Source organism: Numenius arquata, chromosome 1 (genome assembly GCF_964106895.1).
Source record: "Numenius arquata chromosome 1, bNumArq3.hap1.1, whole genome shotgun sequence".
In the NCBI taxonomy this organism is placed as follows: Eukaryota; Metazoa; Chordata; class Aves; order Charadriiformes; family Scolopacidae; genus Numenius; species Numenius arquata.
In genome coordinates, this window is record NC_133576.1 from 30932909 (window position 1) to 30953644 (window position 20736).

General features: G+C 37.0%; 1 protein-coding gene across 1 annotated transcript in view; it reads right to left on the reverse strand.

Annotated features, from left to right (window-relative positions):
* Positions 1–20736, reverse strand: part of ROBO2 (roundabout guidance receptor 2) — a 440334-nt gene that overhangs the window by 102998 nt on the left and 316600 nt on the right. Inside the window, exons 3-5 of the mRNA XM_074148172.1 lie at positions 18615–18772; positions 16859–16979; positions 6685–6823 (exon numbers count right to left, since the gene is read on the reverse strand). Of these exons, the coding sequence (XP_074004273.1) occupies positions 6685–6823; positions 16859–16979; positions 18615–18772 (418 nt within the window). The remainder of the gene's footprint in view (positions 1–6684; positions 6824–16858; positions 16980–18614; positions 18773–20736) is intronic.

The following is a 20736-nucleotide window of genomic DNA, read 5'->3' on the forward strand; positions in this document are numbered from 1 at the left end:
TCGACCAAAGCACACAGCGCTGTAGTGTTATTAACTCATATTTCATTGAAAGGTCATTCTCCCCTTGGTTGTATCTAGAGGAGGCTGTAGTTAAATACCTCACTATCCCATCCACAGAATATAAATAGAATTATGTAACACCATGTTTATTCTTAAAAATTACTGTCTCTCTGGCTTACAGGGCCTTATCGTTTGATCACGGAGAAATACAAATGCAGAATATCTCTGGCTATCAGACCCTTTCTGGATCTTCTCTTAAAAAAATCTAAATTTTATGAGTTTATTTGGATAAAGTTTGCTGTCAATTGCTTTTAAATCCATTTGAAAGATTTGCATCTGGAAGATAGTAAGATATTTTTAGAATTTCATCATCTACCTTTAGTTTTGAGCTTACAAGAAGCCATGGAGGAAAGCACAGAAATTATAGTACTCACTGAAAATGCACACCTATCAGAAGTGTGACAGACAGGATTTCTGCCCAGGCTATGTGTATGCAATTACTTTTCAGGCACAAAGAAGCCAGTTTTAAAAAGATAGCAAGACTAATATTTACACAGATTTTTGTTGTTGGATCTAATACATAACTTTCTAAGTTAAGACTATGCATTAAGAATGCATTTTCTCAAATAATTTTTAATTAATATTCTTAATCTTTAGTAAATAAGAAACCTTACTGTCCTATTTATGATTTTCACTGCTGTGTGTCACTGCTCTGTTTCACTTAATAACCTACAATCTCGTAACACTTAGCAATATACTTTGTGTAAACTACACACCATTTTTGTTCTGAAGCATCACTCTTGGTTTTTCTGCCTACACTTCTATTGCATGGGTGGCACGTAAAACAAATACCTCTTCCTGCTGGTGCAGTTGCCACTTTTCATCTCTAGTACAATATTCATCTAATCAGACAGTGCCTGTAAATGAAACTTACAAGAGCAGGTTGTAATTTCATTAAAGATGTATTTACTGAGCTAAACCAGCTGTTCTGGGCTGGAATGCAAAAAAAAAGGCCCACGTGATTGCTACTCAGTCATTTTTAAGGCAACTGAAAAATACATTTGCTGAGCTAACCTCACTCTCCCAAAGAGCTGGCACTGCTAGCTTCTTCTGTGTAAAAGGTTTAAACAGTTATTATAGTGTATCATAAATTTTAACTTGTAATTGAAAATCTCTTCACTTCCTAAAAAAAAAATAAAAATCTGTATTACTTGCTATGTAATTACAGACTATGCAGCTGCTCTCTTCGGCTTCACTGGAAAATTTGAAGATATGAAATATTCTACAAACGTTATTCAAATTTTTTTAAATTGCTAATCATAGATATGCCACTCCCATACTGGAGACTCTCAAATAATATCACTTTCTTCCTGTTACCAGGACTAAAAAGCAGATGAATCAAAAGTTGATCCAGGCCATATTGAATTCCTCACCACACGGGACACCATCATCTCCTTAGCAGGGAAGTGTAATCTCTATTTCTGCCAAGCAGAAATCAAAGGGAAAGTTACCTGAACATATGGCTGGAAAAAGACTTAAATGTATAAAGACAGTTTTTATTTAATTTTCAATAGATCCTGGTCATTATGCATGGCAACAGTTGTCTGAGTCACTTTAGCACATTTTTTTTGCTATTTCCTTGTGTCACTTAAAATGAAAAGAAACTGTTCACGAAATAGCAAAACTAATATTTCAGCCAAAGGCATAAGACTGGTGACCCCACAATATCCTGTTCACGTCCAATAGTTTGACATGAGTCATACTTGATTACCTATTCCCTAGCCTTTGTGTACTGTGGGAGTTATGGTGTGATGCTGAATTTTTAGAGCAATTAAAATAAAATATACACCATGCACCTCTACCCTTGATTCACAATGCATTTCAGTCTTGGGTCACTGATTCAAAATGAACAGCTTCTGGAAAAAAGCTTTGCACACCCCTGACATCACACTGTACTTTGTTTCTCTCTGTTGGCACTGTATCAACCTTTTTAATAGCAAGTTATTAATTTCCTGAGATTGGTTTAGGTTCTAAAAAGAAGTTTCAAGTCTGAAGAATTTAATTCATTCATTATCAGAACACTGTAAAAGAACTATGAAAACGGTTAGCACACATGAGTCACAATACTGTTTCCACCTTGTCCTTCTTATTGCCTTCTTAATTCCTGCCCAGCCATACACAGAAGAGCTCCATGATGTATAACACAGACCTTGAAATCTCAAGTCAGGTCTAGAGGTTGTTGGACAAGCAACTTCCTTTCACTGCTAGTGAGACCTACTTTTCCTTGACATTTTGAAAACTTCCACCATAAGAACCACTTTTAGATTTTAAATTCAAAATATAGACTATCATAGTTGTTTGGGATCATCAATTCAAAATAGCTAAAACCTGGAATGAAGCCTTAAGTCCATCTGTTCTCAGTTATAAAGCATTGTTATTATAAATTTCTGGTTAATTACATAGACAATTCAACAGAATGGACACAAAATTTTTTTTAAATAGTCATATTTTCAAACATAATAATTTCTTTAGAAGTTGCTCTTTTTTTTCTCATTCAATCCAATTGCAACTGGAGATGCTTACAGTTCACCAGGGACCTTTATAATTAAAAGTGTAACAGCCTGAAATTATTTTCCAATTATTACTCAACACACCAATCGGTGCAGCAATACTGTTTATATTTGTCACTAGAAATTACTGTGATTACTCTTCTCTTTGCTTTCACATGTCACTAAAAAAAGCTAAAAGGAAGTAAGACGGAAAAATAGAGAAGGATTTCTGAAAGACCATGGATCCAGTATCACTGATTCTGGCATTCACCAGAAGCAAATTACGGAAACCAAATGCATACAAAAATTCAGTCTATCACACTTTGCTGTCACTGAACTAGACACTTTTGAAAGCTGAACTAACAATAGATACATTTAAAAATTTGCAGTAATTGTTGAAACAGGTACCTATTGTAATTGTCTTGTAATCTAGGGATGAAGCCAAAAATAAATTATTGAAAAAACAAAAACAGACAGATGTGCAAAGAATGTTGTTAGCTGTAGAAACAGGAAATTGATATTGAAAGCTGTAAGACAAATAGCTGCATAGATCTGCTCAGAAGAAGGATTTATGCATGTAGGAAAAATAACAAAGAGAATTCATTGACGATTTCATATTTTACTGTAGATGTTCAAATGCTTAAAATAAAGGAGTTCATATGCTGAAAGCTAATTTCAGTTTTACCTCAAAAAAGAAAAAAAAAATCCCACTAAATGTCCCACTGCATCAAGGAAGAAAGACTTAGAAATTCTCTTCTTAATTTATAAAATTGCTATATTATAATTTTCTCATCCTTCCATTCATTCAGACCACACCTGGCCATATTTTTCCTTGCTTGCATTAAAAAATCCATAAAAAACAATAACTTTTCATTTAGATGTTTCAAGTTTATCCTCCTTCAAAAAGCATCATGCAGCATGGTTTGGAAATTTCCACTTTTTGGACAGTAAAGACTCTGCTCACATATCTTGCTATACAAACGATACATTTTAGAAAAGAAAACACAGTCCCAATCATCAGAGGTGTTTGCTTTTGAAGTGTAGATGTTAGACTCTACTAGATGACCAAAATACATGTGGCTCAGGTGGTGGTAACCACTACAGGACAGGGGCAATGGTAGTCCTCTATCACCCAAGATGGTCTCCAGCCTAAGATTCTGCAAGCTTGCCCCTTCTTTACTAACCCCTCTGATGTCCTAGGAAGCAGACATAAATGAAGACCTACCCCCACATTCTGCTTTAAAATGTCAAAACACAGTTATGAAATGTTAAACAGCAGTGTAAGAACACTGCAAAACATTGTGAGTAGATTCTGAGCCTGAACTTGATTATGATCAGAATGCATCTGATGAACCTTCTTTTCCTATGCTTCCTGTTACATTTCTTCTTCCTTTGAAATACATCATGAATGAGCAGAAAAAAAATTACCCTGAAGGATATAGTACTATGTTTTTCACAGTAAGATATAAAAGAAAAAGAAGGAACATAGTCATTAGAACAACCCTAATAAAAGCGCAACCTAATCAAAGGCACTGTTTGTTCGTCATCTATTACTTCTGCTTATGAGACCTAGAAGCAGACGGATGTCATGGTTTCGGCCGAATTTACCAAAACCGGACCGACAGATGGCCCTTTCCCCCGCTTCTTCCCCCCCAAAAAGAGGAGAGAGGAGGAGAAAGAGATAAGGAGATTCAGAAGTTTAGAATGAACTAAACTACTTTGATGAAGAATTAATATTAAAATAAAAATAAAGAAGAAAATAATGAAATAGATACAATATATACAAAACCGTATCAAGCTCCCAGGATGACAGTCACATCACCGGCAGGCACTGGGGAAGTCCCAGGCTGGACTCAGTGATGAATGGGAACTGGATTCCAGCTCTGGAGTCAGGAACACACGGATCGGGATCAAAGGCAGATGAACAGACAGAGTCCTCTCTGGACGTCGGCCATCGCAGGAAGGGGGCTGACCCTTTGATCCCTCAGCCTTTATACTGAGCATGGGGCAGATGGGATGGAATACCCCAGTTGGTCAGGTTTGGGTCACCTGTCCTGTCCACTCCTCTCCACCGATGTGACCCCTCTACGTTTTTTCCATTTCCGACCCTCTAAGGGGGCAAATAACGAAATTGGCTGACCTTGGTTGTTATGGCAATAAGTATAAGCAAGGGCCTCCCTGCATACCATTCCTTGGCATGGAGCACAAACATTGGTCTTATCATTCTGAGAATGAGCAGTTTTCTCCACAATGTGCTGTTAATTTCAGAGAGTTAGAGGAGGCCTAGCTAGGATGTAAAGTTACAGAACAGAAAATTGGTTCGGTTTTACTTCAAACCGGGACAACGGAACAGAAGTAGCACAACAGTAAGAATAAATCACAGAAGCACAATGTATTTACTATGGACTACTCTACAATGCATAGTTAAATAGGAAGTAAAGAGAAAAATTCATGCTGCCATCCACAAGTCTGCTCTTCAAAATAATATATTATGTATTACATGCATACACATTGACCAATATAATTAGCAAAAAAGCTATGTAATTTTTTAATTTGCAAGGAAATCAATTTTAAAATGTAAGTATTTCTGTATATATACATATGTATCTGTACTCATACAGAAACATTTTTTCTAGATTATGTATCATTATATTAATATATTTAAATGAAGAATTGTAAGACGTCTTAAAGAGTTGAGGGTGTGGAAACTAAAACAGGTATTCTCCAATTTGAGTTTGGGGATTTTGTTAAAGATTTAGAAATTGAGAAACAAAAGCTATTAACCCAAGATGCAAACATGACTGTGTTGTATGACTCAGGAGTTTTGCCACTGGCTTTCATGAGAGTGTATGTGACAGTAAACACCATATTTAGCAAGTGGACGAAGACTGCTAGATAACAGTCTTACCATATTTTTCACCTTGTTGGGTTGAAGATGCAAAGCATGCTGTGATAAAGAAAGCAGACAGCAATGTCTAGCTTTAGTTAGGTCCAGTCTAGTATTGTGCTCACAGCGCACTTAATATACACTGACACAAACTAGCCGCAAACACCATTGCAGCTGCTCTCTTTTTAAGATCATGATTGGAGAAGCAGAAATAACACTGTCAGCCCACCTATGTAAGTCCGATGTTTAAAACACTTGTTTGAAGAACAGAAGATTTAGATTGGTTTGGGTTTTTTTCCTTTTCTTCAAATTCCATCAGCAACATCCCAGGAATAACCAACAGTGAAGGAAAACAACAATCAACTGTTCTGGGAAACAGTGTGTGTGTGGGGGGAAAGGTGGCACTATTCATGTCTCTCATTGAAATTAAAAGCACTGTGCAAAAATTAATCAGGACTCACAGGGCCAGAAGAATTGGTTGGATTATGGAAACCTAGGTTCTCATTTCTGTTCCCAGAACTATTTCTGTGTTGAGATTTTTTAATCTAATAATGATTCAGCATCAAAACTTCCACAAAGTGAAGACCAAACTCTTGCTCTGTTAGCTGAAATGAGCCAAGCTAATTTAATGTCCTTTTATAGGACAGACTCTTATCCCCTGCTCACTCTGGAATTTTCTCCACATTTGTTCCAGCCTAAATGAATCTTTCTTGAACACAAGGGGCTTATTCCAGATTTCAACTTTGTTTTCCACTTCTGCTAGTTTGGTTTTTTGTTTCCTCAAGAGGAAGGTTTCTCTCTGAGACTTAAAGACATGAGCTAAGGAGCCAGCAAAGCCAACCACAGGGCTCTGCTTCTAATTCATCCTGATAGTGCAACAGGGTGGCTCTGCAACTCTCCAGCCAAGTTTTCTCCCTTTTGGTATCAACGCATTATTATGAAGGCTACTATCACTAGCACATTCCTAAACCATCTTTACTTTCTCCAGCAAATTCAGTGAATACCCCTGTGCTCACAATACCTATGCATCACTTTCCCTCCTTCCACAGGCATCTATTACCTGGACAATTCAACGCAGACTGGGTTTCCATGCTCAGCTGGCTTGGGAACAGGTTTTGTAGTGCCAAAGACAAGCAATACTGGAAATAAATCTTGGTCATGGCATCAAATAACAAACTATAAGTAGTAGGGAGTGATTCCAGTACTAATCAACAACTCAAAGTATGGGAACATGAATGTTACTCTCACCTTCCTCTCGGTAAGTCTGCATCATCTTTCTTCCACCGGACTGTGGGTGTGGGGTCCCCCTGCACCTGGCACCGGAAATCCACGGCCTCCTCCTCCAGCACCACTTGGTTAATCGGTCGCCTGAGAAACGTGGGCCGTTCTTGAAAGAGACATTAAAATTCCTTAGTGAGTCAAAGGGTTGAAATGAACACTTTTGACTTTTCAGCATCTTTTTGTTTACTGATTCACAGAAGGAAGAAAGGAGGCTGAGCTCCACAAATTCAGACAAGTGGAACTGATGATGTGCATAAAGAGCTTGGAAGACGACTGCCAGGCAGGAAAGGCAGGGGCTGTCACCTCTGGCTCTCACGCAAGAGCTGAGTGCCACCAGAAGGAACCCTGTGCTAGCACTGACTGCCCACCTGCCACGTCAGCAGAGATGTCTCCAAGATGGTGCCCTTCCGTGAGAATGTTTTGGCTCTGCGCTGCTGCATATACAGAGCACAATCTAAAAGTTCCTGCCTGCTCTAGCGATATATGAGCTGCCAATGGAGACAGCCTGCCTTTGGCAATAATCAATATCTTGATGCTTTGGAGGAAACTGTAAACTCCGCGTTATGCATCTCAGACAATTGTGGGCTATTGTGCAGAGGTCAGAGCTTCCCTGATACCCATCACTAACTTCACCATGGAAAACTAAATTAAGGTCTGAATAATAAGTTCTGTTTATCCTTGTTATGTTAGCCTGCACGGCTACAAATATTATTAATCATCATAATGTTGCACAGGCCTGCTTAAAATCCAGATGCAGAGCCACAATCTGATCTCAGTTATACTGGTACAAACTCAAAGTACCGGTAATTTCATTTGAAAGGATGTCACTGGGGTTAGTTTCTAAGTTGCCTTTGGATTGTATAAATTTTGTTCTGTCCTCTCCTAGCCATTCCACACTTCTATTGTCATAAATCATTTATGCTAGAGCCAAACCATTATAAGACTGGGTTTATATGAAGCAGTATTTCCACTCGAGACAGGGAATTATTATAAAGATATCTAAAACTGGCTACACACTACATTTCACATTTCATTCTCAGAAAGCTAAAGGGTATGATGTCACTTGAGAAATTGTTCAAAATTCACACAGATGTAAGCAATACCAGATTCTGACTCAGGTAGTTTGTCTTGATAACTACAGAGCTGAGTTTATGGGAGCTATCCATGTTTATTATATCCAAATAATAACAATAATTTTTTTTTTTTTTTAAAGGACATTAATAAGATTGCAAAATCAAGCATGCAGCACCTCAGTGCCAGAACTAAGGCTGTCTGCGTGCTTTTAATCACTTCCTTTCTGTTTATGCCTTATGGGACTGGTTGCAATTATACGATCACGTACTATTTTTTCCCCAAACATCTCCAGATTGTTGGTGTTCATTTAATGAGCAGGTGTTTAATATTTCACTTTAGTTGTACCATTTAGTGGGTGGCCTCCTGTCATACTACTCAAACTTCACTTCAAAGGCAGAATTATTAATTTCCTCATGACCTCCATTACACCTATCTTAATGCTTCATAAACAATTCACTTATTTTCATATCTTCTCTCTGAGGTGCGATGGAGATCTAAGAAAGCAAGGTAAAAAATATCTGCTAAATATTGATGCTTAACCTGAGATACAAAACTGCCATTTTTTTTTTTTTTAAGAATTTAGCATTAATTTTGTGTGTTCAAAGCTCAACTTCCATTGAATTCAGTTGCAGCTGATAAAACGTTCATCGCTTACAAATTGGAATATTAAGACAGAAAATAAGGAACACAAAACCACCTGTTAACAATTATGTAAATGGGTGACAGCACCACATAGGAATTCCATGATACTAGCAGGGGGACCTATTGGCTGGGAAAACATATTTTGTCAGCAGAAGAATAGACATGCTCAAGAATCTATAGCACTTTTCCAGATGCTAGAGATAAAAACATGTCTAAAAGGCAGAGATTCTTCTCTGTTTCTCCCAAGCTATGGCTTTTGTCCCATTCCTAGTCCTGCCAGGGACCTGCAGATTCCAGCAGTGTTTGGGCAAGTGAATTCAGTTCTAGTCTCTCTCTGTACCTTGAAATCTAAGTCTTTATTCCCTGTTTTAAGTCTGTGTGCAAGCCATATATAACCTTCACTATAGCTCCTTGTCCTGAGTGTGTTTCATGAGATTTTTTCTTCCATGTGTATGTAGTTTCCCGACCTTTCCCAGTCTCCAGTTAGGTTTGCTCCTACCCTCACCTATGTGTCTTTGCCAGCCTATGACAGTGCCTCAAGTCCCTCTCTGTTTCAGCCACTGGCTGTGCCAGCTCTTTCCAGCTGTCAGCTGCTTCCTTAGTTGATTTGTCTCCTCCTAGCTCAAAATATTGCTTTTCACAGCTGGAACTCAGCAAGTTCACAAGTCCAGTCTCCCTTCCAGCTATCCACGGCCCTCACTTCTCCGTACCTCACAGCAAACTGACTCTTCTCTGCTGTGTGTTTGAACTACACTTGAACTGGAGCTTCTTTTCTCTGTGTCACCCAGATAGAGCCCATTCACAATATTAACACAAGAAGAATCGGTTGAAGTAACCGAGCATCATCCCAGGAGAGTGACAGCAGCAGGAGTGCAATGCAGTTGCACGAAAATGTTGTTCAGACCTACATTCTGCCTGGTGTCTCTGGCGTATGAATTGATGATATTTTTTTTTTTTTTGAGAAGTGTGTAATTTACTAAATTTAGTGAAATTTTTTTGGACAAGCAAGAAATTACACGTCCACCATAGTGTAGCTATTTCCCATCAAATTTTAGGTCCCTATTATTCAATATGAGCAATCTGCATTTCTCAGGACAAAAAGTTTCCTCCATTCCTCTCCTTCAAATCCTCCCCCATTTCCTTCCAATTACCCCAGTCACATCCAAACTGCAGGAACTTCAACATTCTTGGAGAAGAATTAATTATTTTGGCAATTAAAAAAACCCCACAGATTAAATTTTCCAATTAGGCATGGAAAATTTTGGATAAAGCCTTTTAGTTTGACAAATTTATTGAAACTGGACAAAGTAACAAAAGCATTAGTTGTTAACCTTAATGCAAGCAATGCACTTGGCCTGCCTGTAATAATGTGGATCTAGAAGGGAATATATTAATGAAACTTTCTGTAAGTTTGCAACACTGTCTTACTCACAACTTCTCTCCTAAGAAGAGCTCAGACCAACCTCTGCTCTGAGCTCACACACAATACACTCTTCATTTTGGTATTTGTTTTTCAAGACATGATCCTAAATCAAGAAAATTAGATCCAGATTAGCATCCTTATAGGTGATTTAGAGACCCGGTTCATCCACACTGAATTTAAATAATTCTGCATATGCCTCTATGTTGGCTTGGTCTGCATACAAAAATTATTTTAGACCATGTTTATAAAAGCCGTCTGTAAACAGCTAAGAAACTAACGTATGCATATTTATGAAATTGCTACTTGTGGCTGTACATGCTTCTATACAGGAGATGAGAAAATAAATTCCTATTACATTTGAGGACAGCCCAGCTGATAACACAGTAAATGGCCCAAAGGTCATTAGGTGAATCACTTGATTCCACATCCGGGCAGTTTAGGTGTATACATACGTTTGTTTCAGATCAGCTTTTCAAACTGTGTATTTTCCAAAACAGTTAAGAATTTGCTAGAAAATAAATAGCTATGTAAGTACAGATCCCAGTTAGCAAGGGCCTGCAAATGCCAATAATGGCTATTTCAATTTTTCCATCATCTCTGCATTTTGCACAATGTGAATCAGGAAAGAACAAGTTATCTCTCATGTTGTTTCCTGTATTTGTATCACTCAGACAACCCCTTGAATATGTCCAATAGCTAATTACACAGCTATAAAGTGATCAGAGTGAATGCCATTGCCAATGCAATTAACATTCTTTATGTGAGATTAACTGGATTTGAGTCACCTGTATAACTTGCTTACAATGTTAATCTCTCAGGAGACGGAGCGCTGCTTGCCCAAGCATGCTAAATGAAGAAGGTTTCTTCACACAGCCAGGTCAAATTTAGTTTCAGAGCTAAACTTGAGAAACAACATTTTATTTTTTTCTTTTGATATGGATTGCCCATAAATAAAGCCTTGTGGTATAATTAAACATTGTTACTCTGTCAACAGCATTCAGAACACAATATATTTGAGAAACAACAAGAAAGGGTAATAAATTAAAATCATAGATACATATAAACATTTTAATATAGCTATTTTATAAGCTTTCACGGAGTAAATAAAGTACCCACTTCCCAGATGTTCTCTGATGAATATTAAAAATCTTTGAAGAGAACTATAAAATAGGTCATGGTTATATGTCATGTCAACCAGTCGTGCTATTACTAGGGTGACCTTTATAACTTCAGAATAAACTTTGCTTGCAGTTATAAAAAGGGATTGTTAATGCAATCTGGACACACACCTACAATCTGTTGCAGTGCTTGAGATATGTGCTGCAAGAAAACCTACAGGACTTATCCTAACCAGAAACATAGGAAAATCCTTTCCTTGCTTTAGGTGCTGACACAAGTTAACCTGAGAACTCAATTTTTTCTCTATTTAACAATCAGTCTGAGTATCACAGTTTGTTAGAGAGACTCAGATGACCTTCAGATGTATTACTGCCCTTTCTCTGTTCCTCAAAAAGTTAGACAGCCATATATGGGACCTCAATCTAATTAAAATGATCCTAACTACCTTAATATATTTTCTCTGCTGTGGCAACTGCTAGAGTGAAGGATTTGATGGTCGCCATAATGTAGAGGCTCAATCTGATTTAGAACTGTTTTCTCTGCCTTTGCTGGAGAGAAGGCATTATTTTTAAAAAATGTTCTCATGTTCTAGAAAGAAGTATTAAAACAAATTAAAAGGCTTTGGGGAGGGATTTAAGAGCAAATAGTTTAAAATTAAAAGCTTTCTTCACTGTAGTGTTCTGATGTAAAGGAAAAAAAGAAACATTACATGGTTGGAAGTAAGTTTCACTTCAGAATGCTGTCACTAGTGTAGATATTTCATTAACTGCAACACGATCTGGATAAAGTAAAGTGCTCTGCCAAAAATGAAGATGTGGAAGAAGACAGGATATTAGGATCACACTAAATTCACCTATGTTTGCCAAATAAATGAAAATACAATTACAAAAGCAGATGAGTTTATATGTAAAGACATTTTTCTACTGTCTCTTTTTAGTCACTTTTCCATTTTGTATTTGAGAAATAAGCACTTGTGTAGACATTGCAAATTTCTACACTCTAAATAATACCCAAGATGTGATGAGCTTGCACAGTAAAGGCAGGGAGCACTGTTAAGAGGTGCATACAAATAAAGTAGAATGATTTTTTTAATTGTTAGCGTTTTTCTCCTTTTATATGCATTTACAACCCTGTTAATTTCAGTTTTTACTGAGCATTAGGTACGAGAAAAATCAGACCCTTTTTCACAGCAGCATCATTATCCTGTGACAACTTGCCAGTATCTGTGGATAACAAATATTGCAAAGCCAAAATGGCTTTATGCAAACTGCCACAAGTACACTGCAAGTGGGAAATAGAAGGATTTGAAGAAAAATAGGAGGAGCTTTGCTCTGAAGGACAAAATACATACTGCCAATTTTTCTGTCTTGAACTGTGAATATGTACCCAGTTCTGGTAGATTTTCCACATGGCTGGGAAAGCTTCTGGAACTAATTTTCAGGATACAGTGGGACAAGACTCTCTGCTAAGGCCTTCCACATAGTGAGAGCCCAGGAAAGTAAAATGAGGCACAATGTCTTCATTAAGGGGTTTTTGGATTTTTCTCCTGTAACATCATGTCATCATAGTATACTCTTCCTGGAACTATGGTATCACTTTCAGCCTATTGTCTCTGACAATGTCTAGAGAACATCAAACACAAATACTTCTTCAAGCATCAGACAGAAATACCTCTTCATCCCACAGGACCTTATTAGCTGAAAAAAGGTTCAGGTACTAAAGCTAAAATCAAAGATTAACCCAAAACAATCTTTAATATGTCTGAATTGACATATCTTTTAAGGCATTTTTGTGCTAAGTTATGCTTTATATTCTTTTGAGGCTCTTCTAAATATATTTTTTTCCACTGCTTGATGTCATCCTCTTGAAGTTGATGTATTAAGGCTTTCATTGATTTTACTGAGCTTTAGAATCAATATACATGATATACCTTTGTACATTCTCTTCAAACATACCATTTTAAGTCCAAAGGAACAAGAAGGAGTCTGAAATAGTTAAAACAACTTGAAAACTTATCTGAGAACAGTGCAGTAGTATGGCAAAATAATAAAAGGTTAATTTAAGCAGTAATGTTTACTTTATTTAATTTCTGGCTCCATATTATGTATTCACAAACAAATTGGAATGAAACTGTTTATGTTTTGCATCTCGCTTTAAGTCTGTTGAGCCAAAGGCTATGAGCCCACAAGCAAACCAGCCTAATTTGTATCACTTACACTTCTGAATTTGGCCTTTAGAATAGCGCGTCCATAATAATAAAGTACCATGCTGCCTCTTTTTGGGAAAGTTAGGATTGATGGATTAGTTATTAACTTCCTGTAAAGGCCAACTTAGAGTCTGTGACAGACGCTGCCTTCTTGCTTTACTCCAAAATTACACCTTGGAGCCTCATAAAAGCAAAAACTAGCAGTAGCACTTGAAAGAGAAGACTAGCAAAATTTAATGCATCATTGTCACTATTCAAAACACAGGAATAATTTTGGGAAGCACTGCTTATATAGTCAGTATGCTTTATGATATTTTATTACGAAAGTTTGCCAATTTTCTGCTAGTAGGAAAATCATGACTTGGGAACAAAAGAAATGCAATCTGCACCGATGTTAACAGTATGCTGTTACAGTGCCTAAACGTTGAAAACTAGGTTTCTTATGCAGGCTGCATTGAAAAAAAGTTACTTGTTTTGTGGAAGTTCTACATGTACTATCCGCAACTATCTCTCAGAAAAGATTACTGAATGAGTACCCTGCCAAGTGGATACATTCTGCATATGGGAAACTTTCATTTTCTCCTCCTACTTCTTTCCAAGGTTCTTATTGTCCATTTTATTATTATTATTTTTAAACTCAGGAAAGTTGTAATCTTTTAGGATAGGTTTCCATGCTGTTCCCCTCGGGCCACCAGTTACCACCACACTGACTCAGTTTTTCCAGAGGCAATGCCTCAAGCTAAATTTACTGTACAGAGAGCCAGAGATCTGTCACAAGTCACATGCAGAAATTAACTTCAGGTATTACAGAAAAAACTTGTGAAGCCAAAAGTAACAAGTGGCTGATTCCTGGAAAGGATTGAGAACTAGTATGAAACAGTTCCTTTTCCTACAGGGTAGTGTGTTTACTAAGGCCCCCTTCACACTATGGAAAGGATTTGGGGGTTTGCTATTTGGAAAAGGAATAGAGACATTAATAATCAGCTAATTAATACACATTCCTCTCTAGAATCAGCACCAGCTGTAGGCTTGCCAGCCACTTTATTAAATTCTCCAAGTCTCTTAGCTAAGATATCTTAATTTTAATTATAAAGCCTGTTTTCAAATGTGTTCCAAACAGTTTAAGTTGGGCACATGAATAATATATAAGTATTATGATATATTTAGCATATTTTCCCTCAACGTTTGCACTATTCCCATGTTCCTCAAACCTGTGAGTCCTATAAGTGGACTTAACAGATGACCCGTGGTTCTGCCTGTGTTCTGTAAAGTCTATCTGAACATGCACAGCTAATCTGACATTTCCCAGAATTGCTGGATTTATTGGATTTATTGTGTATGCTTAGACTGATTGGGCTGTCCAGTAGATACATTGCTTCCTGGAAATATCATGGATAATGCTCTCCAGTGCACTGATGCACACACCCACCCACACACAAGCTGCTGCCTGAAGTCCAGGAATGGAATACAATTGTTCTGATGGTGGAACGCAAAGCCAAACCACCTTCTTTTGCACAGAGAGGATCAGGATTAACCTGGACATGTCTATACAGTGAGCCAAATACACCAACACAGAGCTTCTGGGCCAGGTGGTAGCCAGAGAATAGACACATGATAATCGAATTGTTTTGTCAAACAGCAGAACATAACCTGAGCATCTGCTTCCTACATACTGTTCTTATACAGCAAAAAGGAAGATAGGAAGGGAATACCTAGATAGAAGGGGAATTTCAGATAGGAAGATACCCAGATAGGAAAGGAAATTTAAATAAAATTTTCTTTAGGTAGTCTAACACAATTATGAAGAACTAAAATGTCTAATTTAGTTTATTGTATTTTTTGATAGTTTATTGATTATATAGTTTATATTTTTATATATATAATAAATATATAAAATATATATAAATATATATATTTATACTATTGATTGTATAGTTTATTGATTTTTTTCAGTATTCACAAAATCGGCTTAGATTGTATTTTACAAGTTGATTGCTGTGAATAAATCCTGTAAAAAAAAATCAGAATATTGTAATTGGCTATCAAGACAAACCAAATACTTTTTGTAGCTCTGCAGGATATGAAATTGCATGCATATTTCAGTTTTTATTCCTAGTTCAATGCTTTTTAACAAATTATTTTCTTAAGGATTTCTTAAGGCTTTGTAGTTTAGGACTGCAATCTGCTTGCTATCCACAGGGAGTATTACCAGAGATTATCAGTACTTAAACTGATGAAGAAGATATGTCATGTCTCTTTTACATCTGTATAAAGGCACGACTTCAACAGATTGGCTGAAAAGGACATAATAATTTGATAGACATTCTTTCTGTGGTTTTTTGCAAGGTATACTAATTCTGTCTTTAAGTCATATGCTTCCATGAATCCACAACAAAGTAAGTAGAGTTGAAGCCTTTACAGTGTCGTAATGTTGGAAAGCAGCAAATTCTCTGTCTCTCACAGATCTTGTCTAGCAGAAACTTCTCTATGCCTTTTGTGAATCCCATAATATGTTTTTTTAAAGTGGGCAAACAAATATTGAGTTGCACATACATACAAACACATATGTGTGACTGGGCTTTCCAGTGCACCATACTCGGCAGAAGGTGAAAAATTTAGGAGCATCTGCTTCAGAAAGGACCTTCAGATTTCTATGAAAAGTCTTACTGGATTTACAAGCAGTCTTGTTTGGAATTTTGGTATCATATCAAGGATATCAAAGAGGTGTAGCAGGAGGAAACATTAACACTATTTCTCTTTCTTTTTTCTATGTATGTATGTGTTTTCTTTAGTAGTGAGGGTTTTTTTCTTACTGATTTTCTTTTGCTTGCTCAAGACCTCTTGACTAATTCTTACAAAACCACAGCTAATCGTAAGTAGAAATGTCATGACTGCAAGATGTTCCACGGTAGGATTTTGCTGCTTTCCCTCTTATCTAGTTGTTAGCAGGACGTTAGCTCTAGGTTCAGTATTACTCTATTTTTGCTCTAGACCCTAACCATAGGGCAAATGATCCCAGTAAGTACTTGTTTTGCCCATCAGGTCTGGAAGCTCTTTCACACAGGAAACCTATTCATTTTTGATTCATTCAGCAGCACCAAAAACCTAAATGATGCCCTAGCTTACAGGATGAAAAGCTGTTTCACGCCCTTTAAAAAATGAATGACAAAACTATCTCTATATATTCAAAAAGCTGATCTCATGGTTTTCTCCAATGACTTTTTACTGATCCATTGAGTTCTTTTGTGCTCTCCTACAAAGGTTTGATTTCAAAACCCCACAGGAATAAGGAATTATTTAAATAGGTGATGCTGGTCCAAATCTCTGTTAGGCAGGCATTGTCAACTGTATTAGAAGTAGCTTAATTACATTTGGCAATTTTGTGAGAGAGAGCATTATGTCCTGCATTACCGTCTCTGAGTGTATGCATATCACTAAGGACCTCCAATTAGATTGAAACTATGCACTTAGAAGGAAAATGTTGAGCCATCACAGCTCCATAATTATAAATTGAAGGCTTTGAAACCTGGTCTTCTCCAGAAACTGTGAAATGCAGCTTAAGCAGTACCATTGTGTTTTGTTAACCTTGTTTTGTCTCATGTTTTGATGAGTCACCCAGGTGAATTCAGTTTACAACATTGGTAATGAAAAGGAAGCAAAAGCTTGAGTCGCTTTACCAAAGACAGTGAGCTCTGCCGGATCGCTGTCTCGCTCCCCCACCATGTTTGTTCCAACACAAATGTACATGCCGGCATCACTTTTTCTTGTGTTGGAGATCATCAGCTTCCCACCACGTATCTGTTTCAAAACAAGGAATACATTTTTAACTTCAGATAAACAAAAGATATCAGAAAAAAAGCTACCTTCTAAGGCAGTAAGTTCCACAACTAAGGCATTTAAAAGTTCTGTTTGTAAATATACATACAGCTTTAAAATTATCATCCTATATACTTAAATACCTTTAAGCTGTTGTAGAATATATTTATCCTACTGACTGATTTTAAATGCATTCCAGTTTTTTTTCTTTGGTTTTCTTTAGATGCTTTACATTTCAAAGATTACATTTATTGCTGCGTCTTTGGCAATGCAGAGTGCTTGCATTTCCTGCATTATGATATGTAATGCACTCTTGACATCTCTCTCAAGAAAAAAGCAATTTTACTTAGCTTTACTGAGTTCATTTTATTTTACTGTGTCTGAACAGTTTTCTTGTTCACTGATTAAGAGAGATTTTGTCTTTTCCTTGATGCAAACAGACTAAATTTAGCCCAAACTGAGAATTCACCTGACTCCTATAACACAACATTTTCCTGGCTACAAACGGTGCTTATAGAGTGAAAGAGCAGGGTAGCTGAAAGAAATAAAGTAAAAAATTTGCAGCTTGTGAAGTCACAGACAGTGTTAAAAGTTAGACAATGGGGTGCTTCAGAATAACCTATGAATATAGCCAAAGAAATTTGAGTCAGGGAATGATAACCAGTTCCCTTCCACTCTTCCTTCCTCTGCTGTAGAAGCAGAGACAGCCTGGCCCACAAATAGCAACTACTTAGACTTTTTAGCTTGAAATACTTCCTTAGGCATCCAAAGCAACAAACAAGCATCCTGATAGTAGTTTCATGTTGAATAAAGTCAGAACTGAATGAGTTACATATAATTACATACAACATAAAACTTCACTGAAGGAATATTAAGAGTGAAAAGCTAAGCATTTAAAAATTAGGAATTAAATATACCCCCGCACTCTTAATTTATCCCATTTGCTTGCACATCCCATGGTATAATTTTTAATCACTTGATAAGGTAGGTATTTCTGCTGGATCCTTTTTCATCCAGTACATGGAATGAACTGTCACAAAATTCGTCCTGTGTTATTCATTTACTCAATATGTATTTCTATTTAGGAACAATCATTCTTTAGAGTATAACTTCAGCCTCTATTTAGAATACACATCCCAATTACTACACTAAGTACATTATCAATATCATCCTAAGATGTTGGGGTTTTCCCATGGGGCATTTGTGTACCTCATAGATATTACTGGTTAGGTCTTTAAAACACCTCTCTGACATAAGGTCTGATAGTCTCATTTCACTGAATCGAGATCTAGAAAAGGTAAGGCCAAATCGGTCAAAGACATCCACTGAGCCCCCCATCTAACAGAACATCTGACATGACCAAATCTACAGCTCTAATGGACCTCATTGCACTGGTTATACAAACAAAGCCTCAAGAAGTTCAAGTTGGAGACCCAAACCAGAAGGAATAAATAACCTCCCCCATCCACATTTGGGAAAGCTCAGAGAGGCAAACCATCAAGAGTAATGACAAATCTCTGTGGGAAAGGCTAAAAAACTGTAAAGTTCTGCTGCACTCAGCTGTGGGGCTTCAGTGCAGGCCCTGTGTCTGTAGACAACAGCTGAAGTTGTACTCACACTGATCCGCTCTTCCCTGTCATCAATACGGACTTTATCTTTCTTCCAGAAGATGGTAGGCTCAGGGTGTCCACGAGGTGGCTGGCATTCCAATATGGCAGGCTCTCCAGCTGCCACCACAACATCTGTAGGGTTTTGGCGGAAGTCATCCCGCAGTACTAATGCAATAAATGAGGGAAAGAAGAAAAAAAATTACTAGAAGTGATGACATTGTAAGGGGGGCTGGAGGGTGGAATATATGCAGATACATATAATATTAAACAAAAACAAAAAAGTATCAACCATTATTAGGTAATGACTTTGCATCTTATATTTACTATAAAAAAATCTCATAAAAGAAGTTGGTGAGGTGTGACTTTTTGTTCAATGGAGGCAGATTTCACATACATGGGGTTTTATTCCTTGGTTTTTCTCCAGATAAGAACACTGCTCTGCATTTAAATTAGAAAGACCTGTAGCACCCATCACTCTTTTTAACCTCGACAGGGTCACTTCCCATCCTTGCAAATGTAACATCACAGGTCTGATGTTGAGTTCTTTTCACAATAGAAAACAACACCCTGAATATCTGGCTTGCCTGGATCTCCAACTTCAGCATAAGCTAGGTAAAGAGGTGACACGATACCAAATTCCAGAGTTACACCTTGATTAAGGGTATTGCTATTACTACTGTTATTGTTATCATCATATACATGCCGAAGTGGTCACCACTTCTGAAAGATGTCAGAGAAATCAAGCTGATGGTAGCGTGCTTCCAGCATATTTACATCTTCCTGTTATTTTTTTAGTTTTAATATTTCTGTAACTTTGACCAGTGCTGTCCCACGACATTGAAAGAAAAGATCATTTAAATCTCCAAGCTGTTTGAGAACTAAATTAGGCAACACAGGCCAGCTTCTTATGTAAATCAAGCTTCTATAAAGAAGGATTAGGTCCAACTAGTTGGCTTGAGTGTGTTAAAATGATATCCACTTCATTGTTATTCTTCCATGTGAGTCCTAGTCTCTAGGTTAATTGACATTCTTATAAACATAAAACTGAAAATAGCTCTAGATGAGCTACTGAAATAGAATTTAGGGCATTTCCCCTCCTTGAATTTCAGCTACGTATGGCTTTCATTACAGCTTTAAAACAGTTCTCGCCTTTAATGGAACCAGGGCCCTCTGAGAAATTAGAAAACACTGTATCCTAGTGAAGGGGCAAGTCAGGAAGAGTTCAGCAGAAATTGCTCAGTCTCATTTCATAAGCAGAGATAATTTACTGCTTTCAATGTTAATAAAATGTGCCCCATTTTAACATTTGGAACTGAGTATTTTTCTGTTCTGCAATAAGCCAGAAGAAAATATGATTAATACATACAAGAATTGGTCTCTGAATGGGCGAGGTAAGCAGGCTGTATATATGTGGCACTCAAAATGACATATGAGGTAACTTTTATTGTTCCCCATTTTGGGATAGACAGGTAGATCCCAGAGGAAGGAGGGAATTAATTGGAAGTTAATTCCTTTTCTAACACAAAAAAGAGTGATTATTTAGGTCTTGCTCTTAAAGCATAAAATAAATTGACAGGTTGTAGTTGGCAAAGAATGCAGCTCTGGCAAGAACCCGTAGTCTTCTTAGGTGACACACCCAACTGATTTTTTCCAACAGATAACAAAAGACTCAACCTCAAAACATTTCTGATTAATACGAATTACTCACATACTTTTGATTCACAATAATCAAATCGTCAGAAATGGAATTTATAGAATTTCAAGATCAAATGGAAGAAATAACATATGCAATGCACAACACAGAAACAGTACCCGGAAAGTCATGGGCTGCTCACTATTTGGCACTACAACATTTTGCAAAGCCAAGAAAGCTAATACCACAGCAATTTCAGAGTAAGAACCAGAAAAAAATGTCCTACAAAATCACTTATTTTAGGAAGCATCTTCATATGTGTCTGTGATCACTATGACACACAGGAAAAAAAAAATACTTCTAAGCAATGCTATGCCCTCTTTCATATAACTGGCAAATGGATAAATGTCAACTTCTTCCATTATTATTACACACAAAATAAATATTGATTTTTATTGGCTTGATTCTTTTTACAATTATAGAACTTTAGTGGAAA